Consider the following 27,604-nt stretch of genomic DNA (forward strand, 5'->3'; position numbering starts at 1 on the left):
GACACAACACATGTCTCTTTTTTTTTTAATTCCCCCCCCCCCCTTTTTTGATCAATTCTCAAAAAAAGATCAAACCCAAAACCAATCAAAGTTCTTTTGCATTGGAATGGCGCCCGCCGTAGGTGACCACCATTCCAGCTCCATGTAGTGGTTGTTTCTCTTCCATCTTCCTGCTAGGACGCTTTCAGCATCCTTTCTTGATTGAAATTCGAACAGAAACTGGATCCCATTCATATCGAATACTTGGATGTTGAAGATGCCTTTCCATGTTTGATGAGCCCATCTCCGAATCTCATTTCGAGATGGGATCTCGTCACAATCAGGGAAGCTTCCCACAAAACTTCTTTTCAGTGGTTCTGTTCCTTCCTTGTTGTTCTTCTCCAAGGCTTGGGAAGAATGGCCTGCACTCCATCTGTTTCTATGAATGACATCCTAGTAACTCCCCTTTTGTACTTGTTTCCCCGTATCTGCATTTAATTCTTGTGGCTGTTTGGCACCATTAATGAAATTCTCAATTTTATGCATTAAAGTGGTCCACCCTTCATTAAATGCAATTCCGGTAAAATAATCACAGACCTCTCCTCTCCATTAACTGTAATTACAGAAAGAAACCTCCCAAATTTATTGAACTTCAAAGTGCAATAGATATGGATAGCCTTATCTCTGCATCTCCAAGTTTTAAATGATTTCCCTTTAATTTCTGAGGCCTCCTTAAACCTTTTACACAACCAGATCAAAGCAGCTCTGCTCAAGATCATCCTATGCATGTATAATCTCACTCTCTCAACCCATTCAAACCGTATTTAAAAGTGTTGAAATATTTTTTCTAAGCTCGCCTCGTTTACTCCAAGACAAGTCTTCATTGAGTAATGTATTGAGGATCATGAATTGTAAGTTGAAATGTATATGCACTACTACACTCCATTGTTGCTATGGATGTTCGAGATTTGATTACGAAATGTGTTGGATAAGTATGGCTTATGTTAGTCAGGTCAAGATAATCACCTAGTTTGGGGGTGTGACATATTCCTACAACACATGTGGCATACCCTGAGATGAAGCTATTCTACAATATTTAATGGAACATAATTTTTGCAAAGCCCACACCCCCCATGTACCCTACCAAGTGTCGGGGTCAACAGCAAAGCTAATTTCAAAGATTTAATTGAACAAAATTTTTAAGTAATAATGTACTCCTTCTGTTTCAAAAAAATGGTCTAGTTTGACTTGGCATGGAATTCGAGAAAATAAAGAAGACTTTTCAATTTTGTGGTCCTAAATCAAAGTTATGTCAAATATATGCCAAAACACCCTTAAATCTTGTGGCTCTAAACATGCCACGTGGAAAACTGAAATTAAGTGTAGCCAAAAAAGTTAAGGGGTCATTCTGTTTGAAATAGACTAAAAAGGAAAGGAGGTCATTCTTTTTTAAACGGATGAAGTAATATTTAATTAAACACAAATAAAATCTTTTGAGCGAAAATATGCCACAAACCCCAAGCTTTGAATCCGCACACTGAGTTTCTCTGTTGTACCAATGGATTTCTTCTCGGTAATGAAGTTCAAGAATTCATCTATCTCTACTCTTCGTCTTTTATCAGCATCAATGTACTCGGCAAGGAAGGATATGATCTCCACACTTGTTATCTTGAAAACTTCTGACACACCAGGACTGATAGAAAAATAATGGATAATAAGTGGGTGTTTCACTAGTGGACCCAAATCCAGCTCTTCAAACTGCTCCACCCCCTCATTCCTGAGTATTGCTACTTCCAAATCATACAATGTGGTAATTCTTTGAACAGCCACAAAGCAATGGATGAAGGCATTAATCTAGAGAGAAACAGATGGGAAAATGAAAATTTAGTATTTCATAAAACATATTAGCATGAAAGAAAAATCATCCACCTATAAAAAAATTCGAAAGTTGTCCAACAAAATGCGAATTTTAAGATTGATGACCTCAAAGCTTCACCCTAATTTCACATTGCATTGGGAAACTGATTTATTGAACTCATCCGGGTCATCCTTACAACTTGAGGATAATGTAACCCTACGTGAGGTATGAGGTTGGATAGAGCCATTCAATGGGTAAGTTGGCACATCAACAAATGTAAAATGTAAAATGTAAAATGCAAAAACAAATGCATCTAAGAGTTGAAATGAAGCCCAGTACACAACAACACCCAATGAATTGAGGATAGCCTCCAAAAAAATTGAAGGAAATAAATCAAAATGAGGTACAGAGAAAATAAAAGTGTAGACAGCTAAGATTAAGCACTACCCATGTAAATGACCAAGCTGAGCAAAAGGACTGCATATGAACAGTCTCCATAACAACTGTCTGCTGGTTTCAAAATCAAGTAGCACATAGTTCACTTTAGTTAATTTTCTCATGACAAAGGGAGGAAAAGAAAAAGCTGTATAAGGGGAAAAAAAGTAAAACCTATTAACAGTCAGAATACTCACTTTCTCATGTTTAAGGTTGACAAATTCACCTCTGGATACCTTAGAAGTAATGGGATAAAACTGATAAAAAATTCACAGTAGTCTAAAACATCTCAAGTCAAATATCAAAATGAGACGATGACCAAAATACTAAAAAAAAAATGCCCTTTGTTCAAATTTATACATCTTACTTTTTACACTCGCCCATAAACATTTTACTTAAAAAGCCAATAATTAACAACCTGCTACACCAATGGCAGAGCTAGGAATTCTAACAAGGTGATTGAGAAAATCCTAAATGGCACACCTAGGATTTGAACCTGTATTTTCTTTTATGTTGAAGGGATTCAAAATTTTACAATGTTAAAACAACCTCTCTTTTTTTCGAAATGCTTTGATATGCCTTTCCTTAAGCCGAGGGTCTATCGGAAACAAACTCTCTACCTTCCAAAGTAGGAGTAAGGCCTGCATGCATACGACCCTCCCCATACCTCACTTATGGACTTACACTTGCTATGTTGTTAAAGATACTGTTTTTATCCTATATATGCAGTATAATTCTCCCATGAATACCCATCTTTCCATGTGGCTCCGCCACTTCCTACAACAATTTAAGCTATTTACATTGTATGTGTATCGAACATAAATTACTAAAAGTGAGTACAAAAATCATAAAAGATAAACAAATTTGTACCTTCCCATCGGTAACAATGAGTTGAAAGAGAGAAGGGACTTGTTGCATTCTAACACCCAAAGAATCCCAAGAATCAGCTTTAAGCATAACTAAAGCAGCTTGTGAAACTTTCCAAGCTGAAACATTTTCACCAGCCTCTATAAGGTCTCTCCGTGCCTTAATTACAGCTCTATCAACTCTCTCAACAACTTCACCATAACTACTCCTTGATGAAAACTGAAAACCCGGGCTTTGGTGAAATGGAGTATAACCCAAATTAGAGCTTTGATTTGGAAAATATGAGTTTTGGGGTAAGTAGTAGTTTTGAGATTGAGAAGAATGAATATGATCGGAGTTTTGATGAAACCGTCGATGTTGTTCCCGTGGCTGTGGTCGTGACTTCCGCCGGCTTCCACCCTGATGTGGTGGCGACCTCCGCCGGCTTCCGCCCTGATGTGGTGGCGATCGCCGCCGGCTTCCGCCGTTGTCCGGTGGCTGTCCGTACATTATTGAGCAAGCGATGAAATTCGAAGGAGAAAATGATCAAAATAGTCCTTCAGATATAGGGTTTGAATTATTTTGGTTCTTTAACTATACCATCTTATTATAATAGTCCTTAATGTATACATAAAAAGTATTATTTTGGTCCTAACTGAAAACATAAAAAAATCTGTCAAGTCTAACTGTGGGTCCCACACTCTTCTTCCTCCCTCTTTCTTCCCCCATTGCTTCTCCTTCATGTAGCTAAATTGCTCCCTGGGTTAAAAACGCCTCCTCCATACATTCCCTTTTCGTACCGTCGGCGATATATTTGTCGGCGTCACCGGCATACCTGACGTCGGAGGACTTGCCGGCATCGACAGAGACCTCTGGTACTTGCTAGATCCTTGTCCTGATTCTCCACCTATATACGAGATCAATTCCAATGCAGAAATTTAAGTTATAATACTGGATCTTCATCAATTATCTTTACATCTATACAACTTTAATTTTACTTCATCAATTTTCCCCTAAATTTCATGCATACAACAAAAATGGATTTTACATATGTATATTAATTTTGTGAGAATTAAGAGTACTGGTTTGAACAGTGAGGCTCTTAACAGTTTTTTTTATATGTTCTTCCCCATTGCTTCTCCTTCATATTCTTTTTTTGAACATGAAGGAGAAGCAATGGGAAGAAAGAGGGAGAAAGAAGAGTGTGGGATCCACAGTTAAACTTAACAGAATTTTTTATGTTTTTCGTTAGTTGTTAGGATTAGGACCAAAATGATACTTTTTATGTATACATTAAGGACTATTTTGATAGAATGGTATAGATAAAGGATCAAAATAATTCAAACCCTATATATGAAGGATTATTTTGATTATTTTCTCAAATTCGAAGGGTTTAAGAGTTTTTCTTATTTATTTACTCAAACGGCTATGGGTAAATGAACCGCCAAAATGAGATGCTTTAGTTTTTTTTTTTTCTTTTTTGGGGTAATTCGAGAAATATACGTATATATATTATATATCTATCAGCTATTTTTAAAAGTAAACGCTAAGTTAATTTGAGAATTCGTGCATAATAACAAGTGAGGAAGTTTTGGATAAATTCTCTATCCCCTTTCTTATTTTTAATCAATGTACAGTATATTTATTCTCGAGATCGTGTAAATTAAGTAAAATCTTCTTTGACTAGTAAGACCTTGATCCTGATGTGTTTTGGATAATATTTCTAATAGATACCTCAATTTGTATGGAAAATGTATCGTTCATAATTACTTTTAAATATCATGTATTTCAAATAAAATTCATTTACCAACATGACAAATATTGGAGCACGAGAGAATATTATCAACGCTTCTCTTTACTTTGAGTTTTTTCTTTATTTGGGCTTAAGATAGATAAATGTGAGAAAATTCATAAATTAATAGATATTTGTGTGTTGTTTGTTGTCTGTCATATTATTAGTCATAGTATTGCTTCTGTAATTTCTTGTCCTTTGATTTTTATTACTATACGTTATTTCTTGTACCTCGATTAATCTATTGGTTTGGTGTACTTTTCATTCTGTTACTATCAGTTATTTTTGTTATCATCCGACCTTTTGTACTTCCGTTACTTTTTGTTCGAACTGCTTTGATTTGTTTTTTCTTAAGCCATCGAGGTCTATCAAATTTATAAATCATTAGTGCTATTTTGTAACATCCAACTAATAGTAATTAAGACAAACAAATTAAAACAACCAGAAAGTCCAAATAATATTCAAATAGAGTAGCATAAATTCACTCATGTTATTAAATAATTATCTACATATAGCTATGAACAATAATCAAGAGTACTAGTCTTAGTAAACTCCAGTCTGATAGTCTGCTTCACAAAATTCTCCTCCAAGATCATCACAAGCTTCTGATAAGAATACACTGCATGAAAGAAAAAAATCAAAATTACAACACTTCACATAGTCAAATCAATTTTTTAAATTTTTTTTATGTCAAATCAAATGATATCACATAAATTAGAACAGAAAGAGTACGTACGTTTTAGGTTCGTTATAGGCAAGATATTCTCTGTCTACACTCTCCGTAGACGGAGTATTGCTTGAGGCTGTGGCTGAGGGTGTAGATTTAGGTTTGGTTTCAGGATACATTTCAACATCACAAGCTTCTCCTCCTATTATCTCACAAGCTTCAGCAGGAAACACTGATCTGAATATATATCAAAAAACAGAACTCTTTAACGATTACATTATAGATGCTATTATGTTGTTCTTATAAAACAACTTTCGAATTAAAACACAATTATGATAGAATTCGAGTCTTACGAGTTCATGGAGCTATAGTCAACAGTGGAAGTGTCAACTGGAGTTGCTTTAATGTGAGTAATTTTGAGATGAGTTGAAACACATCTCAAAGGTGATGTTGCTAAGGGATTGGGAGGTTTTACTAGGGGAATAGATGATGTTGTAAAAAACAAAGCTGCCTGCATTTTGAGATGTGATTAATTCAATTCAATATGATTATGTATTTACTAAGAAGGTTGATGAATTTGATGGAGGAGTGGGACTTCTAATTTATAGGACTTTATATTGTGGTGAGCTTATTAAGTGGATAAGGTGTGGAGAGATATTTTTGAAACTAGATAAGGTTTAATGGTTGATTTTGTTTGTTTATAGGGGGGATGAGAAAGGTTGGGAGTTATTTGAAATGTCATAAAAAATCTTGTTTGTTTTAAACTGGCATTTGATCATAGATTTTGAAAATTTATCGAGGTAAGATTTCTATCCTTTTTAGACGTCACTTGGTAGGATTATAATGGGTATGTTATTGTTATTGTATCTTCAAATATATGTTTGGCCATAAAATTTAATTAGATTTTGAAAAGTAGATGTCAAATATTTTCAAGTTTTCAAGCCAATTTTTGAAACTTCAACTCATAAAACTTCATTTTTCAGTCCAAATATAATGCACGTTCAAATATAACTTTAAATTTCAAAAATTAAAATTGTCAAATTTCAACTTCGAAATCTAAGAGTCCAGCCAATTGACCCAACATAAACGATAATTGTTTTTTTTTTTTATAGACGATAATTGTTGATAATTTGCCTTTCCTTAGATATTTGGCGCATGAAACAAATAAGTTACGATCCTTGGTCTCTTTCATTTGTTACTCCACGTGTCATAATTTTCTCCTTAATTTGTAATTAAGAAAATGACATATTTTTACTTCATAAAACTTTTTATCTTACCATCTTCATCCTCACTAATATTCAATTAAAATAGAAAGACATTTGTAACTCTCATTAACCTTATTTTAAAAAGATGAACATAGAACATGTAGACGCCACATAGGAAAATAAAGGTGAGACATAAGAATTTAACAGACTAAGAGTAATATAATCGGAAAATTGAATGACAAGAACAAATATATCAAAAAAGCATAACGAGCATTGGGGTAAATCTAACTCTTTTCCATAAACTATGTGTTCGCCGTTGGCCATCTAGTATACAGATTTTACTTGAATAAATGATAAATTAAAGAAAATAAATAAACATCTTTGTATACATAATTGATGTCATTGCTAAAATGAGACTTACAGTATACACAGAAGTAGCTAGCTGAAATCAAAGGTGTCTTTCTGGAGGCAAAACCGCAATCCAGTTCAAGCTTCTCCAACAAATGTAAGATAAATATGTAGTATGAATTCTCAAATGCAGCACTTTGAAAACGACGTGCTGCTCAGCAGGTACCATATTCTATCGTCTGCTAAAACTTCATCCAGATTGTATGAAGTAACGAAGAATCTAGTATATCAACCTTATGTACATCTTATAAAGTTTCATCACTTGGATATTAGGAGAGCTAACCGTAGTTTACCAAGTCGATAGAGTCTGAATGGATTTTTGTATACTGTCACGACTCCTGTATTATTGGACGATAAGAAAACATGGGCAATGCTAAAAGATTCACCTTTCTCAACTGCAAACTGCCATTCCCTTGAGGTAATATGGAACCAATCCTTTGTTGATGATCTAGTTGTCTTTATTTCTATGTATTCATCATCTCCCACAACAAGGTCATAAGGAAGCCCTGTTTCATTGGTTTCATTGACCCATTTCACAAAAGGCTCACCGAATTTCTCCAAGAAATATTTGTGAGCAAAATATTCTCCAAGTCTGCCAGTTTCAATCATAACGTCACTTTTGCCATTTGTGGCTGTATGCAGTTGATCTCTTTCTGTCACATCAGAAGAGCTATTACTCAGGTCACGTGGTTCAGTCATGGCATGAGGAGAATCAAATGCCTCCATCATAGTACCAGGTACATGATCAACATCTTGTGAACCTAGTACAACTGCAGCTGATTCTGGATAGTTGTCCATATTCTCAACACAAGTCATCTCAGTTGCAGTCAGCACCCATGTTTTCATTACACTTTCTTCCACAGTATTCTTTTCCGATTGGATGCCACTGACTGCCTTTCCTTTCGAGATGCACACACTAGATCGATGAAAACCAGGAGCAGTTTTCCAGTCAGTAGGTGGCCAGCTTGAGCTGATTCCCGGTCTCTTCTTGATTTTCTCAGGGTTTTTCTCATCAATTGTTCTGGAAGAACTCATCACCCCTGTCTCACTATCTGTTGACAATGGAACATTTGCGAGAGACCAAACAGATTCACCTTCAGGAAGCTTGGGCATTTTCTGGCTATTCAAAATGAAAAATTCAGTTTGCTCCTCATTGGAACCTGATTCCGCCATAGTTGTGATCATATGAAGAAAGTTCGCCAAATGCAAGTCAGGAGTTCCAGAAGATAACAAACGAGAAATCTCCATGAATATTGAGTGAGAATCTGATTCTTGAGTGGCATACAAGATGTTTCCCTGTACAGAATAAAAAAATAAATTATCTATACATTGTTTTACGTTTTAACAAGGAATAAGATTACACAAATAAACATTTGGCCAGTTAGGGGTAGACATATCCGAAAATTAAGTGTTATACACATTAATAATGTTAGATCTCCATGAACCAGACTGGGAAAAGAGAAGAAAAATCAAGAGATCTACCAGGCATGTTTTATAAATTTATGATTCAGACAAAAAATCTGGAATTGAAAGGAAGAACAAGCAAAATAACATAAAGGAGTCATAACTCAACAATTGTATAATGCTATATAGAAGTGTTAGTCTTGGTCTACATAGGAAGAGGTCTTACATTTAATACATTTCAACCAGTCCATTAGATTAGATATCCTTTTTTCATAAACAGTTGAAGAAGATTCAAATAACATACAGCTTTTCCAGAAACATCTCATGTATGTAACTATGTAATATAATAATGGATATAAAAACCCATAGATGATGTCGTGATTAGAATACCTCTAGCAGACAACTGCATTCAAACTGTTTCTTCGATGCTATGTGGGAACTTCTTATAACATTCCTGTAGAACAACTTTTCAACAACGACAATCTGTAGACATCTCAGGTTCTGAAATCCAGACTGGCTGAGCTGCAAATACTTTTCTGGATGAACGTTATATATATAACGTTGAGCATATGGTAGAACCCAGTTAATCATTGAAGCTACCAAGCTAGAGTCTGTTGGACCATCATATATTGCTTCACGCATTACAACCTGCAAAAATCAAACATTAAATGTCTTAAATTGATCTGAGAGTCATGTTGCTCTAAGTCTGTCACAAAAAATGCCTTCATCTGAGTAGGCAGGAGTGTTAAGGTGAAGTCAAGTTTTTTTTTTTTGGACAGGCAGGTAATGAATATTGATGGAAAGAAAAGAAAAGAAAGATCTAGAAGCATAGTCAGACCCATCCTATATCCTATACAAACAAAAAATGTCTTGATAAATTTTTTTTTGAGAGAATGTTAACTTTTCAAAAAAATCAACTTTCTTTGGTAGGATATTAAGAAAGTAAAGAATTGTTTAAAAGTGGACATCATCTGGAATAATACAAAATAGAATTATTATAGTCAATGTGGGACAAAGGAAGCTCAAAAGAGTATAGTAGCATACTCAATGTGGGATAAAGGATAATTCAGATTCCATATAAGCAAAGACAACAGTGTTGATTATTTTGATGGATCTTAGGTTGACTACAGAAGACTGATACTTAAATACTCTGTAAGTCCTAAATTAGTTTTGCTTTAATTATTCCATCGTGTGCTAGATTACTTCTGATATATCACACCGACTTCAATAAAATCATCTCCTCTAGAAAGAAATGGAAGAAGTATGATTAATCTGTTAGTTCTGAGAGGATTTTACTGAAACTAGTTTGTTTAATTTAGCAACCATATGCTAAGTAACTTCTGAAATCACATCAATTTTCAGTAGACCCCTCCACAAATATACAAACAATGCACTCCATTGGTGGAATGATGTCACATATATTGGAATGACCCAACATAGAAAAACCATCACATTAAATCAAAATAGAGGGAGTAGCAAGCAGGACAAGCTAGTTGGGAGAGAGTACATCAGAAGCGTAACCACACACGATGAACACTAGAGCAGCCTGACTCTTAGATATAAGAGGGCCTAGTTGGCATCTTAGACCACCTCTTTCAGAAACGGCAAGTGTTTTTCCTATATGCATGTGGACACAAAAGAAAAGGGAGAGCAGTGTAACTTGGCTTACCTTTGATATAGAAGGAATATTCAATTTGTCCATGAACATTGGAAATTTTGTTTGGAGAATCTCCTTTTCCTCATCATTGAGTTGCCCAAAGTAGAGAAACTTAATATTGTCAAAATACTGGAATTCCTTCCTCAACTTATCATCATCGCACCAACAGATGAGCCCAAATGATGGGTGCAGAGATACCCATTTATCTTCTGCAGTTGCAAGCACCAGATAATCCTTCGTCAAAAGACCTTCCTTCAAGAAACTAATATCTTCAGATCTCAAGGATCCTAAATTTAGCTCGTCAATCCACTTGAGAAATATATGGAATACCTAAATGAAGAAAGCATCAAATTCATTCTTAAGCTAAAGTATTCATCAAACATTTTTTCATCATCATCAAATCATTCATCAACTAGTACAGTCTCTGTTGCTTGGACACTTCAAAAATGTTGCCAGACCCATGTCGGATCCTCCAAAATGCACTACTTTTGGAGATTTGGCATGCACCCGTCCGCATTTTTGAAGCGTCTGAGCAACATAGATTACAATAGAAGTATTTTAGCATAAAGATAGCTTACATTCTTAGCTCCTTGTGAAGGTAAAACAGCAGCTGACAACTGCAGCAATATTTGAAGGTATCCATGAAAATGAGGGTGTTCATCCACTCCACATTCTTTCACAAAGAAGTCATGAAGGGTTGGATACACACTACATAACATTTTAGTGAAGGTGTGCTGAACTGAATGTGAGTCAAACTCCGGGCAGACCATCTTCAGGAGGTCGACCGAACCAGTTGAATCATGCCAAAAGACTTCTTTAGATGACAAAAAAACACCAGGTACAACAGCTTCATGTGAAGCAACCAGTTTACAAGGGACAAACACAAAAGGTCCATTGCATAACTCTTCCACAAGTTTCCTTTCTGAAGTATTCATCCCACTCCAGATGAAAGTGTAGAACTTTGACATTTGTGACAAACTGAAAAAGTAGAGCAACGGATGAGCACGAGAAACTTCAGAATGATGTAATAGAGGAGCTCACAATGAAAGAAGTCCAACACCTATAAAAGTTCTGCTTTTTATCCAAGGGAATATGTTAAAGGCTAGACAGTACCTGACAATTAACGATGTTTGATCTTTGTTTCAGTTTATATCTAAAAGAATCCACAGTCCAGTTTTAATGAACTCAGGAAACTAATTATTACAACCAGTCAATGATGGGGAAAGGCATAAACATTACTCTAGCAAAGCAACCATTGTAATGGCTTTGGTGGTTGATGTCCTAAACAAAATATATTGTTTTGATCAAGTAAACGAAACTTCATTAATGAGGCCTAAACAAAGGTAGGGGTAACGTCACACACCCTATCGTCCCCAGACCCCACTTGTGGAATTACACTAGGTATGTTGTTGTTGTTGTTGAGTCCGACAACAAAATATATTATACAATATGAACATTGACAAACATTTATAGACAGCTTCAACTTCAGTATGTCAAACATTTATAGACAGCTTCAACTTCAGTATGTAAATACAGGAGACCAATTGATGCAACATGGTCTCTTCTAGCTTTAACTAATTCCTAATACTATCCACCAGAAAAGAAATGCTGGAACCATTTAACCATATTTTTCTTCAGACAAATGAGAAAATTAAGCATCTAGCAGGTTTCACACATTTGTAGAAGGAAGATTAATTACCTAGCACTCAAAGTCACTTTAGCTCTCCAAACTTTAAGAATTGATATAGTGTCATCAACTGTAACTTGTGTTTTCAGACCAAGAGCAGTTAACAACTTTTCGCTTCTCACCTGTTTCAAAACAGAAGTACTAGCTCTTAAAGAACAGTCATAAAGGAACTCCAATAATTCAAGCTAAAATGAGCTAACTAAAAATAAGTCCTGCTACTTCCCTATACCAGAAAGAAGCTAAATAATATAATGAAGCTACCACCACAAATTCATAGAGAATAAATAAAAATAATAAAAATGGTTACAAATGCTAATCGAAAGAAAAAGAATGCACCAACAAAGAAGAAAAGGTTTTTTTCAACAAGCATATGCCGACATATTCAAGAACAAGACTCAACATAAATGGACAAATTACAAGCAGAATAAATTCTAGCTTGTCCTGAAAGTCAAATCAACCCACATTGGCTTCTAAAATTTACAGTTCTTGGGAAAACTTAAACCATATGAGAAGGCAAACATAGTGAAAACTCCTCAGCCAAACTAACTAAAAATATATAAATAAGGAAACCAGTTTAGATTTGAGCAGACCACTTAGTCAATTCCCTACCACAATAAAAATACTGCATAAATAAGAAGAGCTAGTTCACTACCAGAATGGTTGTTAAAAAATTTGTCACGTTATATTTTTAATACAGGTTACACTTTGACAGTAGATTCTTGTACATACAATCATTGACAAGCCAAATTAATAGGTCAAAACTCTTCATAGAGATGTTCATAAAACATGAAACTACCAGGTTAAGCAATTACTTCAATTAACACCCAAGAGTAAACACCTGTGTTTTAGACTATCTTAGCATCTGCAAAAACATGCACAAAGTCAAACTTCTTTTCATTCTCTTTTTGGATCTTTCCCTGTTAGGGGAAGGGGAGGGAGTTACACCAAAAAACCACAAATGTGTTTTGATCAATATCTCTATATCAAACTTCGTTAAGATCAGACAAACCTTTGGAATGGCATAAGGAGCATTGTCACCGAAAATTGAGCGCACAGCCTCACAATCATGGAATAACTCCCTCGGAAAATGAAGCTCATTATCCATACTCGATGCTAGCCATTGAACATCACGGAGGATTCTGGTGAATGAAGAATCAAATGATTTTCTTTCTCCAGTGGAAGTGAAATAGAAGCCAGTAACCTTATCACTAAAATTATCATCCCACAAACTATCAAGCACCTCCAAGAGGTACTTGCTTTTTTCCTTGTCACGCATTGAAGATAAGCGTGACAGCAAATCGACAAACTCTTCGGACACCCAATCTTTTGCAATTCCTCTAGAAATAACATTTTTATCCAATGTTGCATTAATGCGAACAGAGCACACATCAGAACTACTTTTCTCAATCTGAAGAACTCGTACAAAATCAGTGATCCCAATTTCCTGGAAAAACTTTCTCCACTTTAACACAGCTTCAGATAACAATTTGTTGATTGGATGCTTTAAATAAATATCCTCAATCTCATGCCACTCAAAATCTAATGCATGGAGTAATTTATTCATATCAATGGGATTTTGGAATTCTTTGCCGAAATGGATAGGAAACTCCATGGGACATTTGCAACCATGATTTGTTAATATAAAAGCTTTGTCACGCACTTCTCTGATAATTTGGTCCCTCTCAGATTGACAATCAGGGCAACTTGACTGTAAGTGGAACATCAAGAACGCAAGATACTCTGTCATTGTTTCTCTATGTCCTAGTCCATTTTGATCTCTGCAGATAAATGGTAGAACGTGCGTTTTTACAATTTGATGTGCCGATAAACGTTGGACACCAACTCTGTACAGCATCCTGGTAACATTATCAACTGTTGATGATTCAGAGCATGATGTGCCAAAAGTGGCAGCCGCAGAAAGTAGTGCAGGACTCACAGTTCGAAGAGTAGAATACAATATTGAGAAAGTTTCTAGGGCATACTCATCATTCGTTGCAGTTCCCGTTGAATCAATATGCAACCAAATTGTCCCTTCATTCAGTGATCCATATTTACCATCTGAAAGGGGAATAAATGGAATATTCTTGAGGTCCTTCATGAGATGCGATTCAATCCCAAAATCTGCTGAGTCATTCCCATTTGACAACATAGTATAAACGGCGCTTAACCACACACACAACCATTCCAAACCCATTGACTTCAGACCATCGTCTGAAGAGCATAAAGAAGTTATAACCTGAAGTAGAACTTTGAGTCCATATTCCTCAATTCCTAGAGCTCTGGCTAATAAATCTGGTAGAACTATATCTTTATGCAAGAAACCAATACCAAGATGCTTGCGAAGTAAGCTATCAGGTAAAAGGTTACGAGCCTCTTGGGTCCAATTTCTCAAGACTTTGCACGGAGGAACCCATTCATTTTCCATACCTTCTATTATCAAGCAGTTTGACGTGCGTAATCTAGAAAGAATCATCCAAGGAAGACTTGAAAAGAAGCCATGAACCTCCCCTACAAGGGGAACAAAGCTCATATAAGCTGAAACAGCTTTTGCTGGACTATCCTTAAAACATGGCAGATCACAAAATGACCTTGCCGCACTAACAAACAAGCTAGGGAACTCTGACAACAACCACTGGTTCCAAGGACTATCCCCATCAACTTCTTCCCTGGATGAAGGGAGTACAAAATCACCCTGAAGTATAAACTTCAGGCCGTACTTTCTCAAAGGAAGGAATGCAAAAACAGGTTGTTGGTCCAGGTGCGGATTGTAGCTTCCATCAAGTGTTTCCTGCAACGTAAACGCTATGGAAATTTCTGTTGTTGGGGTATCAGGACGAATAGTGCCAGGCTGTACTTTCTGGGATACCACAAGACAAGTCAATTTCTCCTCTCCACAAGAAATCTTAATGATACCATTTCCCACAACTTCTTTCCTCATAACAACAATGGAATCGCTAACCATATTTCGAAATTTAATACAGTGAAGTCGATGAAGAAAAAGCAATAAAGATGGATGAAGATCAGCAAACATTGACATAATGTTCTCTTCGCCGGACCTTTCCAAGAGGTTTGATCTAAAGGGAAGTACTATGCATGTATTCCAATAATTGCAATCAGAACCTGAAGAGGCCAATCTGGTATAGAAGTCAATGTCACAAGGAGGAACAATAGTAGGCAAAACAAAACCTATCTGGCCATTAGTTATATCAAACTTAATATGGAAGCCATTGGAATGAATTTCTGGGGCATCAGTGACCTGTAAAAAAAAAACAAAAGAAAAAGTCAGCCAAAGAAAGATTCTGAAATTAAGGGACATGCAAGTCGATGTCCATCAGTGGACTCAGTTCAGACCCTTCACAGGAACTGAAGCAAGGCTTGGAAAGTGAAAATACTGCAAGGATTGAGCTCCATCAAGAGTTGATAACATACTACATAAAATACCACACTATAGACGGTATTGACTCTGTTATCCGGAAAGTAATAATAATAACAAAAAGTACATTCAAAAGCACCAGCAGACTATTAATTCTTCTAACTTGTGAGCACTTTGAACAGCGAGACAAAACTATACCTCTTCTTTATGTTTTATGAGAAAGTAATAACTGTAGTATATCAAAAAGCTGCACAATGGTATGCAGTCAAAACTTAATTACAATGTGGACTATAAAAAGATCTCTTATTCCTTAGTATCATAAGGATCCTATAACACCTACAAAAGACTCAAGATACCAACAGAGAACTGAAGTGACACGCACAAAAGAGGCTCTACCTGGTACTAACTTTCCTTTGGTTTGGTATGAAGAGAACATTGCAAATCATGCAATAGTAAGTTCCTTAGATTTACATCTTGATGTGTCGAGTTGCTGAAATAGTTATTATGATTATGATCAGCTAGTGCCCCCTAGAAGAAAGAAATTTTATGGATTTACTTTGTGCTGCCCCTTCTATGAAAGATTTGGTGCAATTCTTGTGCGAAGCATATGAAATACACTCATGAATGCAAATGTTCATGCTTTCGAGATGATTAAACAGGAGAAGAGAAAAGGGTTCATGAGCACGCATTGCAGCAGCTTGTACTGTTTCTAAGCTAATAGCCACGATATATGGAGTTGTTTATACATGAGCATGAGTTGTTTATGATTACGTGTTTACTAGATCACCTCCATTTTTTTTGAATAGGTATAAGCAAAAAGAAGAATTTTTTAGCAGTTTGATGTGGAAAGGCAGTGTTGATTCTATGATAGGAAGCAAACACATTATTAGCAAATGTATACTCTTATTAATGCTTGCTTTCCAAGCTCAGATTAGAAGTGTCTCATTTTAAATTCAACTATAGTTGATAGCAGGAAATACAAGGAGAAGCCAAGTAGCTCCTGTCATCTTCTCTCTTTCCTCTTCTGGCCAAGAATGTTGAGAAGTGATCCATTACCAGGGAAAAGATTAGAATGTGGTCAGACAAATGGTTGGAGAATACTGCACTGAAAGAGCATTTCCCAAAAATGCATAATCGCGTTGCTGATAAAATTGTACATTTGCAGACTGCATAATTAACAGGTAGTGGAACTTACAATTCAGAAGGAATTTTTACAATTGAGACGCTGGAATGAGTGAACTTTTTGATTGAGAATTTGGGGAACGGTGAGAGAGATGGGAAGTTTCTGTTAAAACAAGTACCAAACGTTCACAGACAAGGGGTTAAAGAAGAAGATCGGTGGCGATGGAAAATGATATGGAGAACTAAAGCACTTCTAAAGTGGCCTGTCCAAGTCCCCAGAAAGTAAAGGGCATTGTCCAAGCCCTGAGGGCTCTGTTCTATTGGTAAGAGCGCAACTTATGATGGGTGGGTTAGGCGCACATCACACGTTCTCATACTTCCCCAGACAAAAGCTTGGTATTTAAGTGGAGGAGGGTAGCAGGGCAAGTCCATTATCTAGCAAATTTCGAACCACGAGCCACTTCCCCTTGGGGATTTTAAAGAAAGAGAGATTGTCCAAATTCCAACCATCCATGTCCTATGTCGTGTTCTTCAGAGCTAGACAATAAATATGTTGGATTTGTGTACTTAGATACCTAGTAAGTGTTAGCCACCCTTGTTCAAAATTATAATAGGCACAGTTTTAGTGGCTACATAGTCCTCTCGGCATCTCATATAGTCACATAACCTAGGTGACTCACTTTCTTCCAAATTCATTTAGCTCATTTAATTTATACAAAGTACCACCTAATATTTAGCAGACATGTTTGTGTGTATTACCCGAAATACAGATTTGAAACCGATGCCCTTCTTCCCAATATATCCAGTATTGTGTCCTTTCTTAGTAGAGTTTCCAACATCACAGAGTGCTCTGATGTTATCAGCAGAAAAGCCACGTTCATTGTTTAGAACTATAATGCCTTTATCCTGAAGAATGAAAGTCAAAGTGGGTTCGATATCCTCAGGGTAGATATTATCATCAGCATTCTGAACCTGAATCAATGTACAATTGTAAAGAGAGCAATCAGTTGCATCCTTTCAACAGAGGCACAAAGCACTCTATCTAATAAAATTCTACAGCAGAAACAAAGTTATACAGTTCCTGTTAGAAGAAATTCCAGTGATAAAAAAACACATAACCACAAATTTGTACTCATTGCAATCTAAAGCAGTCTACTCTTTCTTTCTTTTTTTGAGAAAGAACTAAAGCAGTCTACTCATTCTGGGGAATTCAAGCTCTCGGGAAAATTAACTCCAATTACTAACAAGCACCACTAAAAGTTGCAGATATATGCATATAAATCATTCCTTCCATCTAAAAAGAACCTTCCCAGATTCTACTGCACTAAGAGCATACAAGGTAAAGGCATAGAATGTTGCCTTGAGTTCCTTGGTTGATATTGTAAAAAATATAGAGCAGCTAGAAGCTTAGGCTACAAAGGTTGCATCATGTTCACAGTTCCTCCATCAGCTAAAAGCGCTGTTGTCTGCTTTGATACACCTTTGATTACATGCTAGAGGCATAGCATGCTTCATCAAAAAACATACAAGAGGCATAGAATGTCCTAAAACCTTATATACCACATTGAATGGTACTTAACTAGAATTAGCCAGATATGAATGAATTGGGCAAGATAAGGTAAATACTAAACAGATAACCATTAAGCATAAAATGTGAATCTTTAGAATATAAGTATACCAACCAGCTCTAGAATAAAATGCGAATCCTGAGAATATAACTCCTGCGAAAGACAATGGAGTGCTCTCCCCAAGCGAGCATGTTGCTTATTCAATATTGCATTTTCAACTAGTGGAAGATCAGGCTGCAGACCGAATTCATCTTGCTGAATAGATTCAACAACTCTGGTAGCGGAACTCTCAAGCTCATATGAGTGCTGTCTGGCACTATCAGCCGAATTATCAAGAGGAACATAAGATATATCACCTGCAGAGTAACTGGTATCTCGATTTTCATTTTTCCGCATTGGATCTTGGGAGAGGCTAATCTCGTTTGCAGACAAGGTAGATTTGCTTGATACTTCTTCCATAAAGGTTGAGTCTATGCTGAAATCAAGCTCGGCGACTTTCAAGCATGATGATCCAGAAGACATTAACAAGTTTGTGGCAGAACAGGCACTCAATTTGTGTTTATCTTCAACCCATTCCACTATGCCCAGACACATTCCAACTCGATGAAGCATAAGACGCTGCTCTATCCGTTCACATTCACCTATGATAGCTAAAGGAGCATCTTTAACAAAAGGTTGCACCCCTGCAAGCAAGATATCTGCAGCAAAATGCCAAAACTCAACAGGCAGATAACCCAGACAGTCGAGAATAAACCTCGAAGTCAAAGGCGTGATTTTACCAACCCTATCCCTCCTCAGTAATTTCTTGTTCATAGTCGATGTAGTTTCATCATGTATGAGCTGTCTGCATAGAGATGTGGCATGCTTGAGGGAATCTTGAATGTCATGTGATTTCATCTCCTCAAAATTTTTAATTAAAACTTCAAATGCCTGACGTGCATGGCATTTTAAGAGTGCATTGGGAACATTTTTTTCACCACCATACAAGACCAACAGAGATACCAATTTGACAGCCGTATCAAAAGGACTTCCTTGCAGAAGTACATTTCCAAAAGACTCAACAGTGGCTGAATGATCAACACGGACAACCTTCCCACACGTGGTTACCAAGCACAATAACTCTTCGGTTTTGACATCTTTCAACAGCCAATGCACAAGAGAACCAAGAGAAGGAGCAAAGATCAAGTCCCAATGTGACCACAATTTCAGATCTATCAACATTGGAGCACTGACCAAGACCTTCATGGCATCTTTGGACATCAGTATCCAATCGCTATGTCCTACATCATCTTCCGAACCTGTTTCCTTTAATATAGATTCTTTATGCTTACCTATTGCAGAATCCTTGAGCAATGTTTCAGAGAATACGACAGATTTTAAAGTCATATTGCCTTTCTTTGCCTTCATAAAATTCTCTATATCTATCATTAAGTCATTTCCAGCTACATTTAAACAGACTAAAGGGAATTGTCTCAGTAGTAATTCCGAAATCCTTCGCTTGTCTACTTTTTCACTATCCCATAAGCACTGTGAAGCCTGTGATAACAACAGATCAAACTGATAATCAAGCATTGAAGGTGGTTCTAGAGGAGGCTTCTTGTGCATGTCATCTGTTAAGCACCTTGGTAAAGTAGGACTAAACAGATGCATATTTTTCTCCAGGAAATGCCAGATATCCCCATAACCAAGTGACTCAAATTTCTTCACGGTGAACTGCATTGTCAACCAAGATTCAAGCTTGCAAAACTTATTCAAGAGGAAGAAAAACTTCTCATGGAATGAACTTGCAGTGGACATGGCATTATCATCACCCTCAAAATACGTAATAATTTTACCAAGTATGTCCTCAACAGTGACGCCTATGTAAACAAAAAAAAGGGCAAGCGCTTTAGTGGAGAAGTGTAAAAGGGAAACCGAAAAGCATAATTGTGAAAAGACACAGCTTAGAGACTACATGTGATCAGGAAAAGAGCTGCAATTAGCAGTATGAAAAGTTGAAAACTTCTTTTAGGAGAGATAGTAGTAAAAACAGTCTTGTTCTCATCTAAAAGCTTAAATTATTCAAGAGAGTATACCATTAGTTATTTAATTTTATTTACGTGACAGCATGACCACTCACATGTCGGCTAGATTCTTTTACATGGCTGAACACATGAAAATATTTTTTGTTTTTCCGAGTGATTGAGAAATTTGATCCCAAAACCTCTTGTTTGCTCAGATACCACGTTAAGAAAATGGATCATTTTTTATCAGTTTCAAGAGCTAGCGCATAAGGTGAGGATTACCTAGGGCTAGGACCACATAAGGAGATGCCAACATTCTCTCAATCAAGGAGAACAATGCATTATCCTACATAAATCTGTTAATCTGCAGCCAACTGAAGCAGGCTAACCATTTATAGATTTCGAGCACCTCAGACTTCTATTTCCTTCTATATTTTCAAGTATTGGCTGGTTAATGGCATATGTGAGCTACATATGAAATGAAAACTAAATAAATTGTAAAAATCTCTGAGGTGTACAACTCACCACTTTCGCACACCTTCTCGAAAAGATTGGTAGCATCCCTTTCAGGTGATTCAACCTCGATGCATATGGAATCAGCACAATTTTCAGCGCCTCTGTTGGTCACTCCGCAGTTTTGAAATGTTTGGAACTTATCATACAAACTGTCCCACATTCCACGTTTAATAGATGCAACCTGCAAACTTATTACACTCAAAAAAGTACACTGGAAAATTTAAAAGAAATGAAGTTTGCTAGACAACAACAACACCATACCCAGTGTAATCCCACAATAAATTTGCGGGACATGGAATCTAAAAAAAATCTTGAAGAAGATCAATCACACACTTGCATTATGCATATGAAAGAAGCATGAACATATTCTTACTTTACTTTCTATTTAATGAAGTGATATTGACAAAAGGCATCAACAAGGCACAAGAATTACAAGATATGGCATTTGAGCTTACAAAAAATGACTGGCCGACTCTCAGTTCCAAAAAAAAATGACTGGCTGACTGTACAAGAAATATCTAAGCCGGAACTGGTTAGCTAATAAAGTCCAACAGATGTTCTACATTAATAACATGATACAAATTGGACCAACTAAACAAATTGGCAATACACCTTGCCTTCAAAAGACCTAAAAAAGTTAATTCCCCATCAAAAAATTTCTTATTTCTCTCTAACCAGATGCATCAAAAAATACAAACAGGTAAAAAAAAGGTGACTAAACGAATGTATATCATAAAAGAGCATTAAAGAGATCCTTTACTCGAAAAAGGAGTATTAAAAAGATCCTTGATATAAAATAAGTATGCTTAAAACAGAAGAAATACATGTCAACCATGAGCGTGAAGCAGAATTCCCCAAGGTCTCCTTTGGCTAATTAATACTTCTCAAAATGACCAGTGAACTTACAGCAACTTGAAGCAACCCACAAAATGGATATGATGAAAACAAGTTTGTCACTTTATTTTTCTTCCTTGCCTTGTAGAACTGAAGCATCCTCTGAAACACCTGAAATAGAAAGAAATTTGACTGAAGATCAGAATGCATTTACAATGGTGGACTGTCAACACCTGAAGCTTGGCCAAATACCAAAAATAGGAAAAAGGCACTAGCTGATCATTTGAGAATATAGTAAGAGAAGCAGGCAAAGAAATAAAGTTAATGTGAAAATAACTAAGTCAAATATATATTTATTATCACTCCAAATCGTATAAAACTATGAATGCAACATCCATTTTTCGCCCAATACAACAGCCATCTGTTCATTAATGCAAAGCATCAGATGTGATCCCCAGCCCAACCTGATTGATTAATTACATAAAGAATCAATAGTTTAACTTAAGCCTACTCCAAGCAAGTCCTTAGTATTTGTCTGGTCACATTTGGTACTCCTTTAGAAAAATTCAAATGCAAAATTGACTGATTTAAGAAAAATGTAAAATCAATAGCATTTTACAGCCATGATTTTTGTTGGAGTTGTGAGAGAGTGTAATCCTTTCAAAGGATCGTCTCTTGACAACTGTGGAATCCAAACCAGCTAGCGCACACCTCGAATAATTCCACATAAAACCTGCCATCTCCCAACAACAACATGTACCAAGTAATTAAGTCCACCAAGACAGATTGGAAGAAATCATATATTTTTGTGTCTCCTTAAGGTTGGAAGTTGATTTTTAGAAGACTGTTGAACGATTGGGAAATACCTAGGCTAGTTGAACTTTGTAAGCATCTGGAAACATTCCAAGGACCGAAAGATGGGGGGACTGCTTGTGGTGGACTGGGCACAATAAGGCTCGATACAAAGTGAGCTCAGGCTATAAGATCATGAACATGACCGCTCAACAGATCTCTAACTGGACAAGGAAACAAATCTGAAAATTAAGGAGGTTGCACTGACAAATGAAAACCTGAGAAAGAGATGTAGTACTCTAGTTTCAAACTGTTGCTAGTGTAGGGATGCAGCTGAGACATAGGAATTCAGTTTTTACACTGCAAAATTACTTATTAGCTATGGAAGATTTTTATCAATTTCGGAGGCATATCGTGGACAATGCCTAGCAAGATTGTTGACACTCTTTCTAGTTGGGAGGAAGCTGGGATTGGGACAAGGAATAGAACCTATGGGAGGATCATTCCAGCTTGCATATGGTGGATTATCTAGAAAGAAAGAAACTTCTGATGTTTTGAGGATAGATATAGCACTCTACAAAAGATCTAGTCAGACTATATTTTGCTATTTTGTTTTTGATGTACAAAGAGTTTTCTTGTAGATGCAGAATCAATCCTAGAAGTCCTTCACTTATGTTAGGAATGTATTTTCTAGCTTCTTAGTTTTCTTACTTTCTAAGTTTCTTTTATAATGAGGATTTTCAGTACTACGTAAGTACTGGTTTATAATACAAAGCTGTTGCCTGTTCAAAAGAAAAAGGTAGTTGATAAGAGATGGTGGGATGTTAATCCACATTGTATGCTAATGCAGCTGTTTATTAACATGGTGGGGACTTCATTGGGCAATGTCAATAGATGTCTCTCATTTTCTCAGGTGCTGACAAAAGAAAGGAATGACCAAAGGGCAGGAAAAATACCGGAACACAATCCCTTCTTGCACTTAGTGACAAAGCCAACTTCATATAGAAAATCAAGTACAGCTATACACTTCTGTTTACTTTTTGGTGTAAAGAAGTAACTATAATTGATGTAGAATGAGCAATCGTTGTCAACGATCCCCACAAGTTTACAACAGGATCTATTTTTGCTCAGTAAATAGCCCTACAGCACTAAGAAAGTGCCGGATCAGTAGATAGAGTTGAAGTTGTTAGTGCTTAAATGGAAGTAGGTCCAAATGCATAGAAAAAGTGACTTAACTTTCTTTTAGGTATAAAAGTGAACACCCTAACACCACTTTAGTAGTACATATTTGTGTAAGTTTTGATTTTTGAATAATTTTTCTTGTCACGAAAGTGGACAAATTTTAACAGCAATTGAGTATAAAAAGTAGACCAGTTAGTTTATTTTTGTTGTTAATAAAAGTACACAAGTTATTTGGAGACAATATCATTTCAAAGAGATGTATGACAAGAATTCTCTGCTCCGTAAGAAGCAATTGCATAAATGATACCTCATCTACGTTGTTTGTCCGACATGCTTCCTTCCAAGTGTTAACGAAACTTTTGATTGAATCGTCACCATTTGAAAAATCATTTGAACCATCGGATTCATCTTTCCACGTCTGAGAAAGTTTTGATCCCTTTTTATTACTGTGAGTAATCGCATCTCGTTTGAGTGCTTTTTTGGGTAAAGCCATGGAACTATGAACATCATCATGTTTTCTTTTACTCTTGGATTGCCGAATATCCTTACTGTATCTATCACTGCCACTAGCGGTCAGTAGGCCAAAGTCATCTTCGGCTTTCAAACCCAGCCGCGTCATTTCTTCAGATGCTGATGGGTACGGACAGGTGGTGGGTATGTCCGAAATAATGTTTCCAGCTGGACTGCATGCAGCACTTCCATACTGATCATCATCACTGCTCTCACTTTCTGAACTTGATTGAAACCTTATGTGTGTACCACAAAACTCCTTCTTAGCTGAAGAAAATGATTTGATACGCTCACACATGGCATTGAAATGCTCATCTAACTGCTTCTTCTCTGAAGATAGGAGAGGGCGATTCTTGGTATTTTTACTGGATTTTTTTTTCACCACATTGATATATTTGTTAACAGTGCTCATTTCGAACTGCTTTGCTTCATGGATTAAAGTAACATACATCCTGAAATGCAAAGGGAAGAGCCCATGAGGAAATATGATCTATTCAGATTCAACTGAAAAGAGAACAAAAATGTGACTGTCATTTCATCTATTAAATGTCCCAAAATCAGCAAGCAGTAGCTGTAGAAGAAGCATGACTTCTCATGTAAATGCTTATTTATTAAATTATTTTCAATTTTAAGGTCATTTAAGTGGTTTTGACAGAAAATGTGCTCATTATCAGTTTCAACACTTCTACTCAAGCATGTAAATGCTTATTTATTAAATTATTTTCAGCACTTATACATGTCTATCAACTGAATTGACCCTTAAGATTATGGATATAATTAACACTTGTTGTGTCGATCAACCATTTCCATCTTTCTTTCCAATGTCACAGCTCCTACCAATTGATTTTAACATCAGAGGTACATTCTAGGGTAAGCCCCAAATCTTTCTCATCAGGGCCAATAGTTTCAAGTTCTACTCATTTTTTAAGAGTTTCAATATTGTTGTAGAGCCTGCTCTATGTACTCCATGGCTAGTCATGACTGAGAATGTATTAAGAATTATGAATGCTATGTAGATACATATTTGTACTACACTTGCGTCTTGTTAACCATGTACAAGAACTGGTTATGAAGTATGTTGATAACTATGAGTTACATTAGCTGAGACAAGATGGTATGCTCAGTAACATCAACCTACCAAGTATGGTCATGGACCCTTTTTTAATAAGGTAAACATTTTTATTAATGTTGGGGAAATCACGTATACCAGAAATGTAGAGAAACCTACACCAAAATATAGTTTTCTATAACAAGTCGCCCACTCATCTATACAAGCAAGGACCTCATGGATGCACCAAAAAGAAATAGATACAAGAGGCTACTCCTCGCATATAGAGTATCATCCTCAACTCCTTCAAACGCTATCAGTTACCTCTCCCTCCACAGAACCCACATAAGAGATAGTGTGGCTACACTGATGGTCATGGACCCTAGTTTAAGTAGTGACATTTACCCACCACGCCAGTTGCACACAAAATACAACAATTGTAGCTCTAAATTTTTGTTCAGTGAGTTTTTTACATAGCTAGACACCATGTATGGTATAAACTAACCTTCACATTAGGTTACCTAAAAATTATAACAATAATAAGTTTCCAATTTGAAGCAATTCTACAATATTTAATTGAGCATAAAAAAATATGATTAAAATATGCCACATACCTCAAGTTCTGAATCCGCACACAAAGATTCTCTCTGGTTCCAGCAGATTTCTTCTCGGTGATGAAGTTCAAAAATTCATCTAATTTTACTTTTCTACTTTTATCAGCATCCATGAACTCAGAAAGGAAGAACATTATCTCCTTGCTCGTTATTCTGAAAATTTCTGAAACATCAAGACTGATAGAAAAATAATGGATAATAAGAGGATGTTTCACCAGCGGACCCAATTCCAGATCTTCAAACAGCTCAATCCTCTCATTCTTGCATATTGCTACTTCCAAATCACACAATGTGGTAATACTTTGAACACCCACAAAGCAGTGAATGAAAGCATTAATCTAAGAAACAGAGATGGGGATATAAACAATTAGCATTCCACAAAATATCTTTGCTTGGAACAAAAACCTTACACCTATAAATATTCACAAAAAACAATCCAACAAAGTACAAAAAATGATACTTAAGGTTGATCACCATCAAAGCTTAGCTCCAATTTCACATTGCTTTGTGAGGAAGGATTTACTAACCTCCTCCCTTCAGCTTGAAAATAATGTACCCCCGTTTAAAATAAGGGGGTTGGAAATAGAAAGCTGCTCGATGGGTGAAATGGCACAACAAAAAATACAAAAGGCTAAACAAGTGCATCTAAAAGTTGAGATGGAACCAATGAACACAACTCGCAATGAATAGTGGCTCGCCTCCAAAACCAAAAATAATGAAGATAACAAATTAAAATAAGTTCCAAGTTTAAGTGCCACACACGCGAATGACCAAGTTGAGCAAAAGGACTGCATTCTAACCATCTCCATAAAAACTACTAACAATAGTGCAAAAACAATTCAAGTTTCTTAAGTAATGAAAAGCTCAATTTACAAAATCTATACATAAATATACAAAAGAACGTACCTTCCCTTCGGTAACAATGAGACTTTGCAGGGAGGGAACTTCTTGCACTTTGAAACCCAAAGAATCCCAAGTATCAGCATTAAGTATAACCAAAGCAGCTTGTGAAACTTCCCAAGCTGACACATTTTTACCTGCCTCTATAAGGTCTTTACGAGCCTTAATTACAGCTTTATCAATTCTCTCAATACCCTCCTTGTTGGAAGGTTGCTGCTGAACTTGAAAAATAGGATTTTGTTGCACATTTTCATGTTCACCGACGTTAACTGCAGCTCTATCTACCTGGTTATTACCCCTTGGAAAACTCTGTTGATGAGGAGGAGGTTGCTGAAATTGAAAACTCTGTTGAGGAGGAGGCTGCTGAAATTGTTGAAAGGGAAAATTCACGAAATTAGGGTTTTGAATCGGAAAATTGGGATTGGGAAAGAAGGGGTAAGGAACAAAGTTAGGATTTTGAAACCCTAGATATGGTGTCTGTTGCTGCGGCTGTGACTGTGGAGGAGGGATGCGCCAGCTGCCGCCTCCGCCGCCGTTGCGCGGTGGCTGTCCGTACATTATTGTTAGGGAAATTCTCAATGGAAGGGTTTAACAAAGAGTTTAAGGGTTTCGACTGTTAATATATACCCGCCAAGAAAAAAAAGGGGGTTTCAGTTTTTTTATTTTTGGTTTTATTTTCATCACTAAGATAATTCCTTTCGATTTAATTTAACATTATGTGATTATTATTATTTTCTAATTTTGTGTTATTAGTAGAGGTGGTGTGGTATGAAAATTTCGATTCGGTAATTACGTTTATCATATCAAATTAATTTGATATAATTAAATCTTTTAAAGTTAAGTTTCAATATTTTGTAATACGTTTTCAACTTACATATACTCGTATAATAAAAACTTATGACTTTAATTTTTCAATAAATATCTCAACTATATCATGCTAGTACCTAACACATAGAAAAATATTCAACAAAAAAGTATAAGCAATTGTCTTCATTAATCAATCACAATTGGACATGTCACTAAAGATAGAATAGTAAGACTTTTAACGTAATTAGTTTTGTAATACCCATCAATCATCCAACACGATCAATTATTCATATAAACAAAGCAATATTAACAACATATAGTCTTCAATGTGGCGCTTACTCCCAAAGTAGGACTTTCTGGTAAGTCCGAATTAGCCAAGCCCATATTAGGTACCAGA

The 27,604-nt window shown here is 36.2% G+C and overlaps 3 protein-coding genes across 3 annotated transcripts in view; all 3 read right to left on the minus strand.

Annotated features, from left to right (window-relative positions):
• Positions 1-3,759, minus strand: part of LOC102582691 (uncharacterized) — a 22,567-nt gene extending 18,808 nt beyond the window's left edge. Inside the window, exons 1-2 of the mRNA XM_006360887.2 lie at positions 3,143-3,759; positions 1,496-1,833 (exon numbers count right to left, since the gene is read on the minus strand). Of these exons, the coding sequence (XP_006360949.1) occupies positions 1,496-1,833; positions 3,143-3,628 (824 nt within the window). The 5' untranslated portion in view covers positions 3,629-3,759. The remainder of the gene's footprint in view (positions 1-1,495; positions 1,834-3,142) is intronic.
• A 1,602-nt stretch (positions 3,760-5,361) lies between these two features.
• Positions 5,362-6,226, minus strand: LOC102582347 (light-regulated protein). The gene is made up of 3 exons (XM_006360886.2): positions 5,931-6,226; positions 5,647-5,814; positions 5,362-5,529 (listed from the first exon to the last, which is right to left on the minus strand). The coding sequence occupies exons 1-3, from the start codon at positions 6,092-6,094 to the stop codon at positions 5,454-5,456; spliced, it is 408 nt and encodes a 135-aa protein (XP_006360948.1). The 5' UTR covers positions 6,095-6,226; the 3' UTR covers positions 5,362-5,453.
• Positions 6,227-7,055: 829 nt separating this feature from the next.
• Positions 7,056-27,043, minus strand: LOC102582021 (uncharacterized). The gene is made up of 13 exons (XM_006360885.2): positions 26,407-27,043; positions 25,501-25,838; positions 23,636-24,290; positions 21,427-21,525; positions 20,530-20,701; positions 18,116-19,860; positions 17,193-17,405; positions 12,948-15,194; positions 11,951-12,060; positions 10,830-11,229; positions 10,264-10,581; positions 8,985-9,242; positions 7,056-8,486 (listed from the first exon to the last, which is right to left on the minus strand). Exons 1-13 carry the CDS (start codon positions 26,956-26,958, stop codon positions 7,449-7,451), a joined length of 8,145 nt encoding a protein of 2,714 aa, XP_006360947.1. The 5' UTR covers positions 26,959-27,043; the 3' UTR covers positions 7,056-7,448.
• Between the last annotated feature and the right edge of the window lie 561 nt (positions 27,044-27,604).

The sequence above is a fragment of the Solanum tuberosum genome, unplaced genomic scaffold (genome assembly GCF_000226075.1).
Source record: "Solanum tuberosum cultivar DM 1-3 516 R44 unplaced genomic scaffold, SolTub_3.0 scf00339, whole genome shotgun sequence".
NCBI classification, from domain to species: Eukaryota; Viridiplantae; Streptophyta; class Magnoliopsida; order Solanales; family Solanaceae; genus Solanum; species Solanum tuberosum.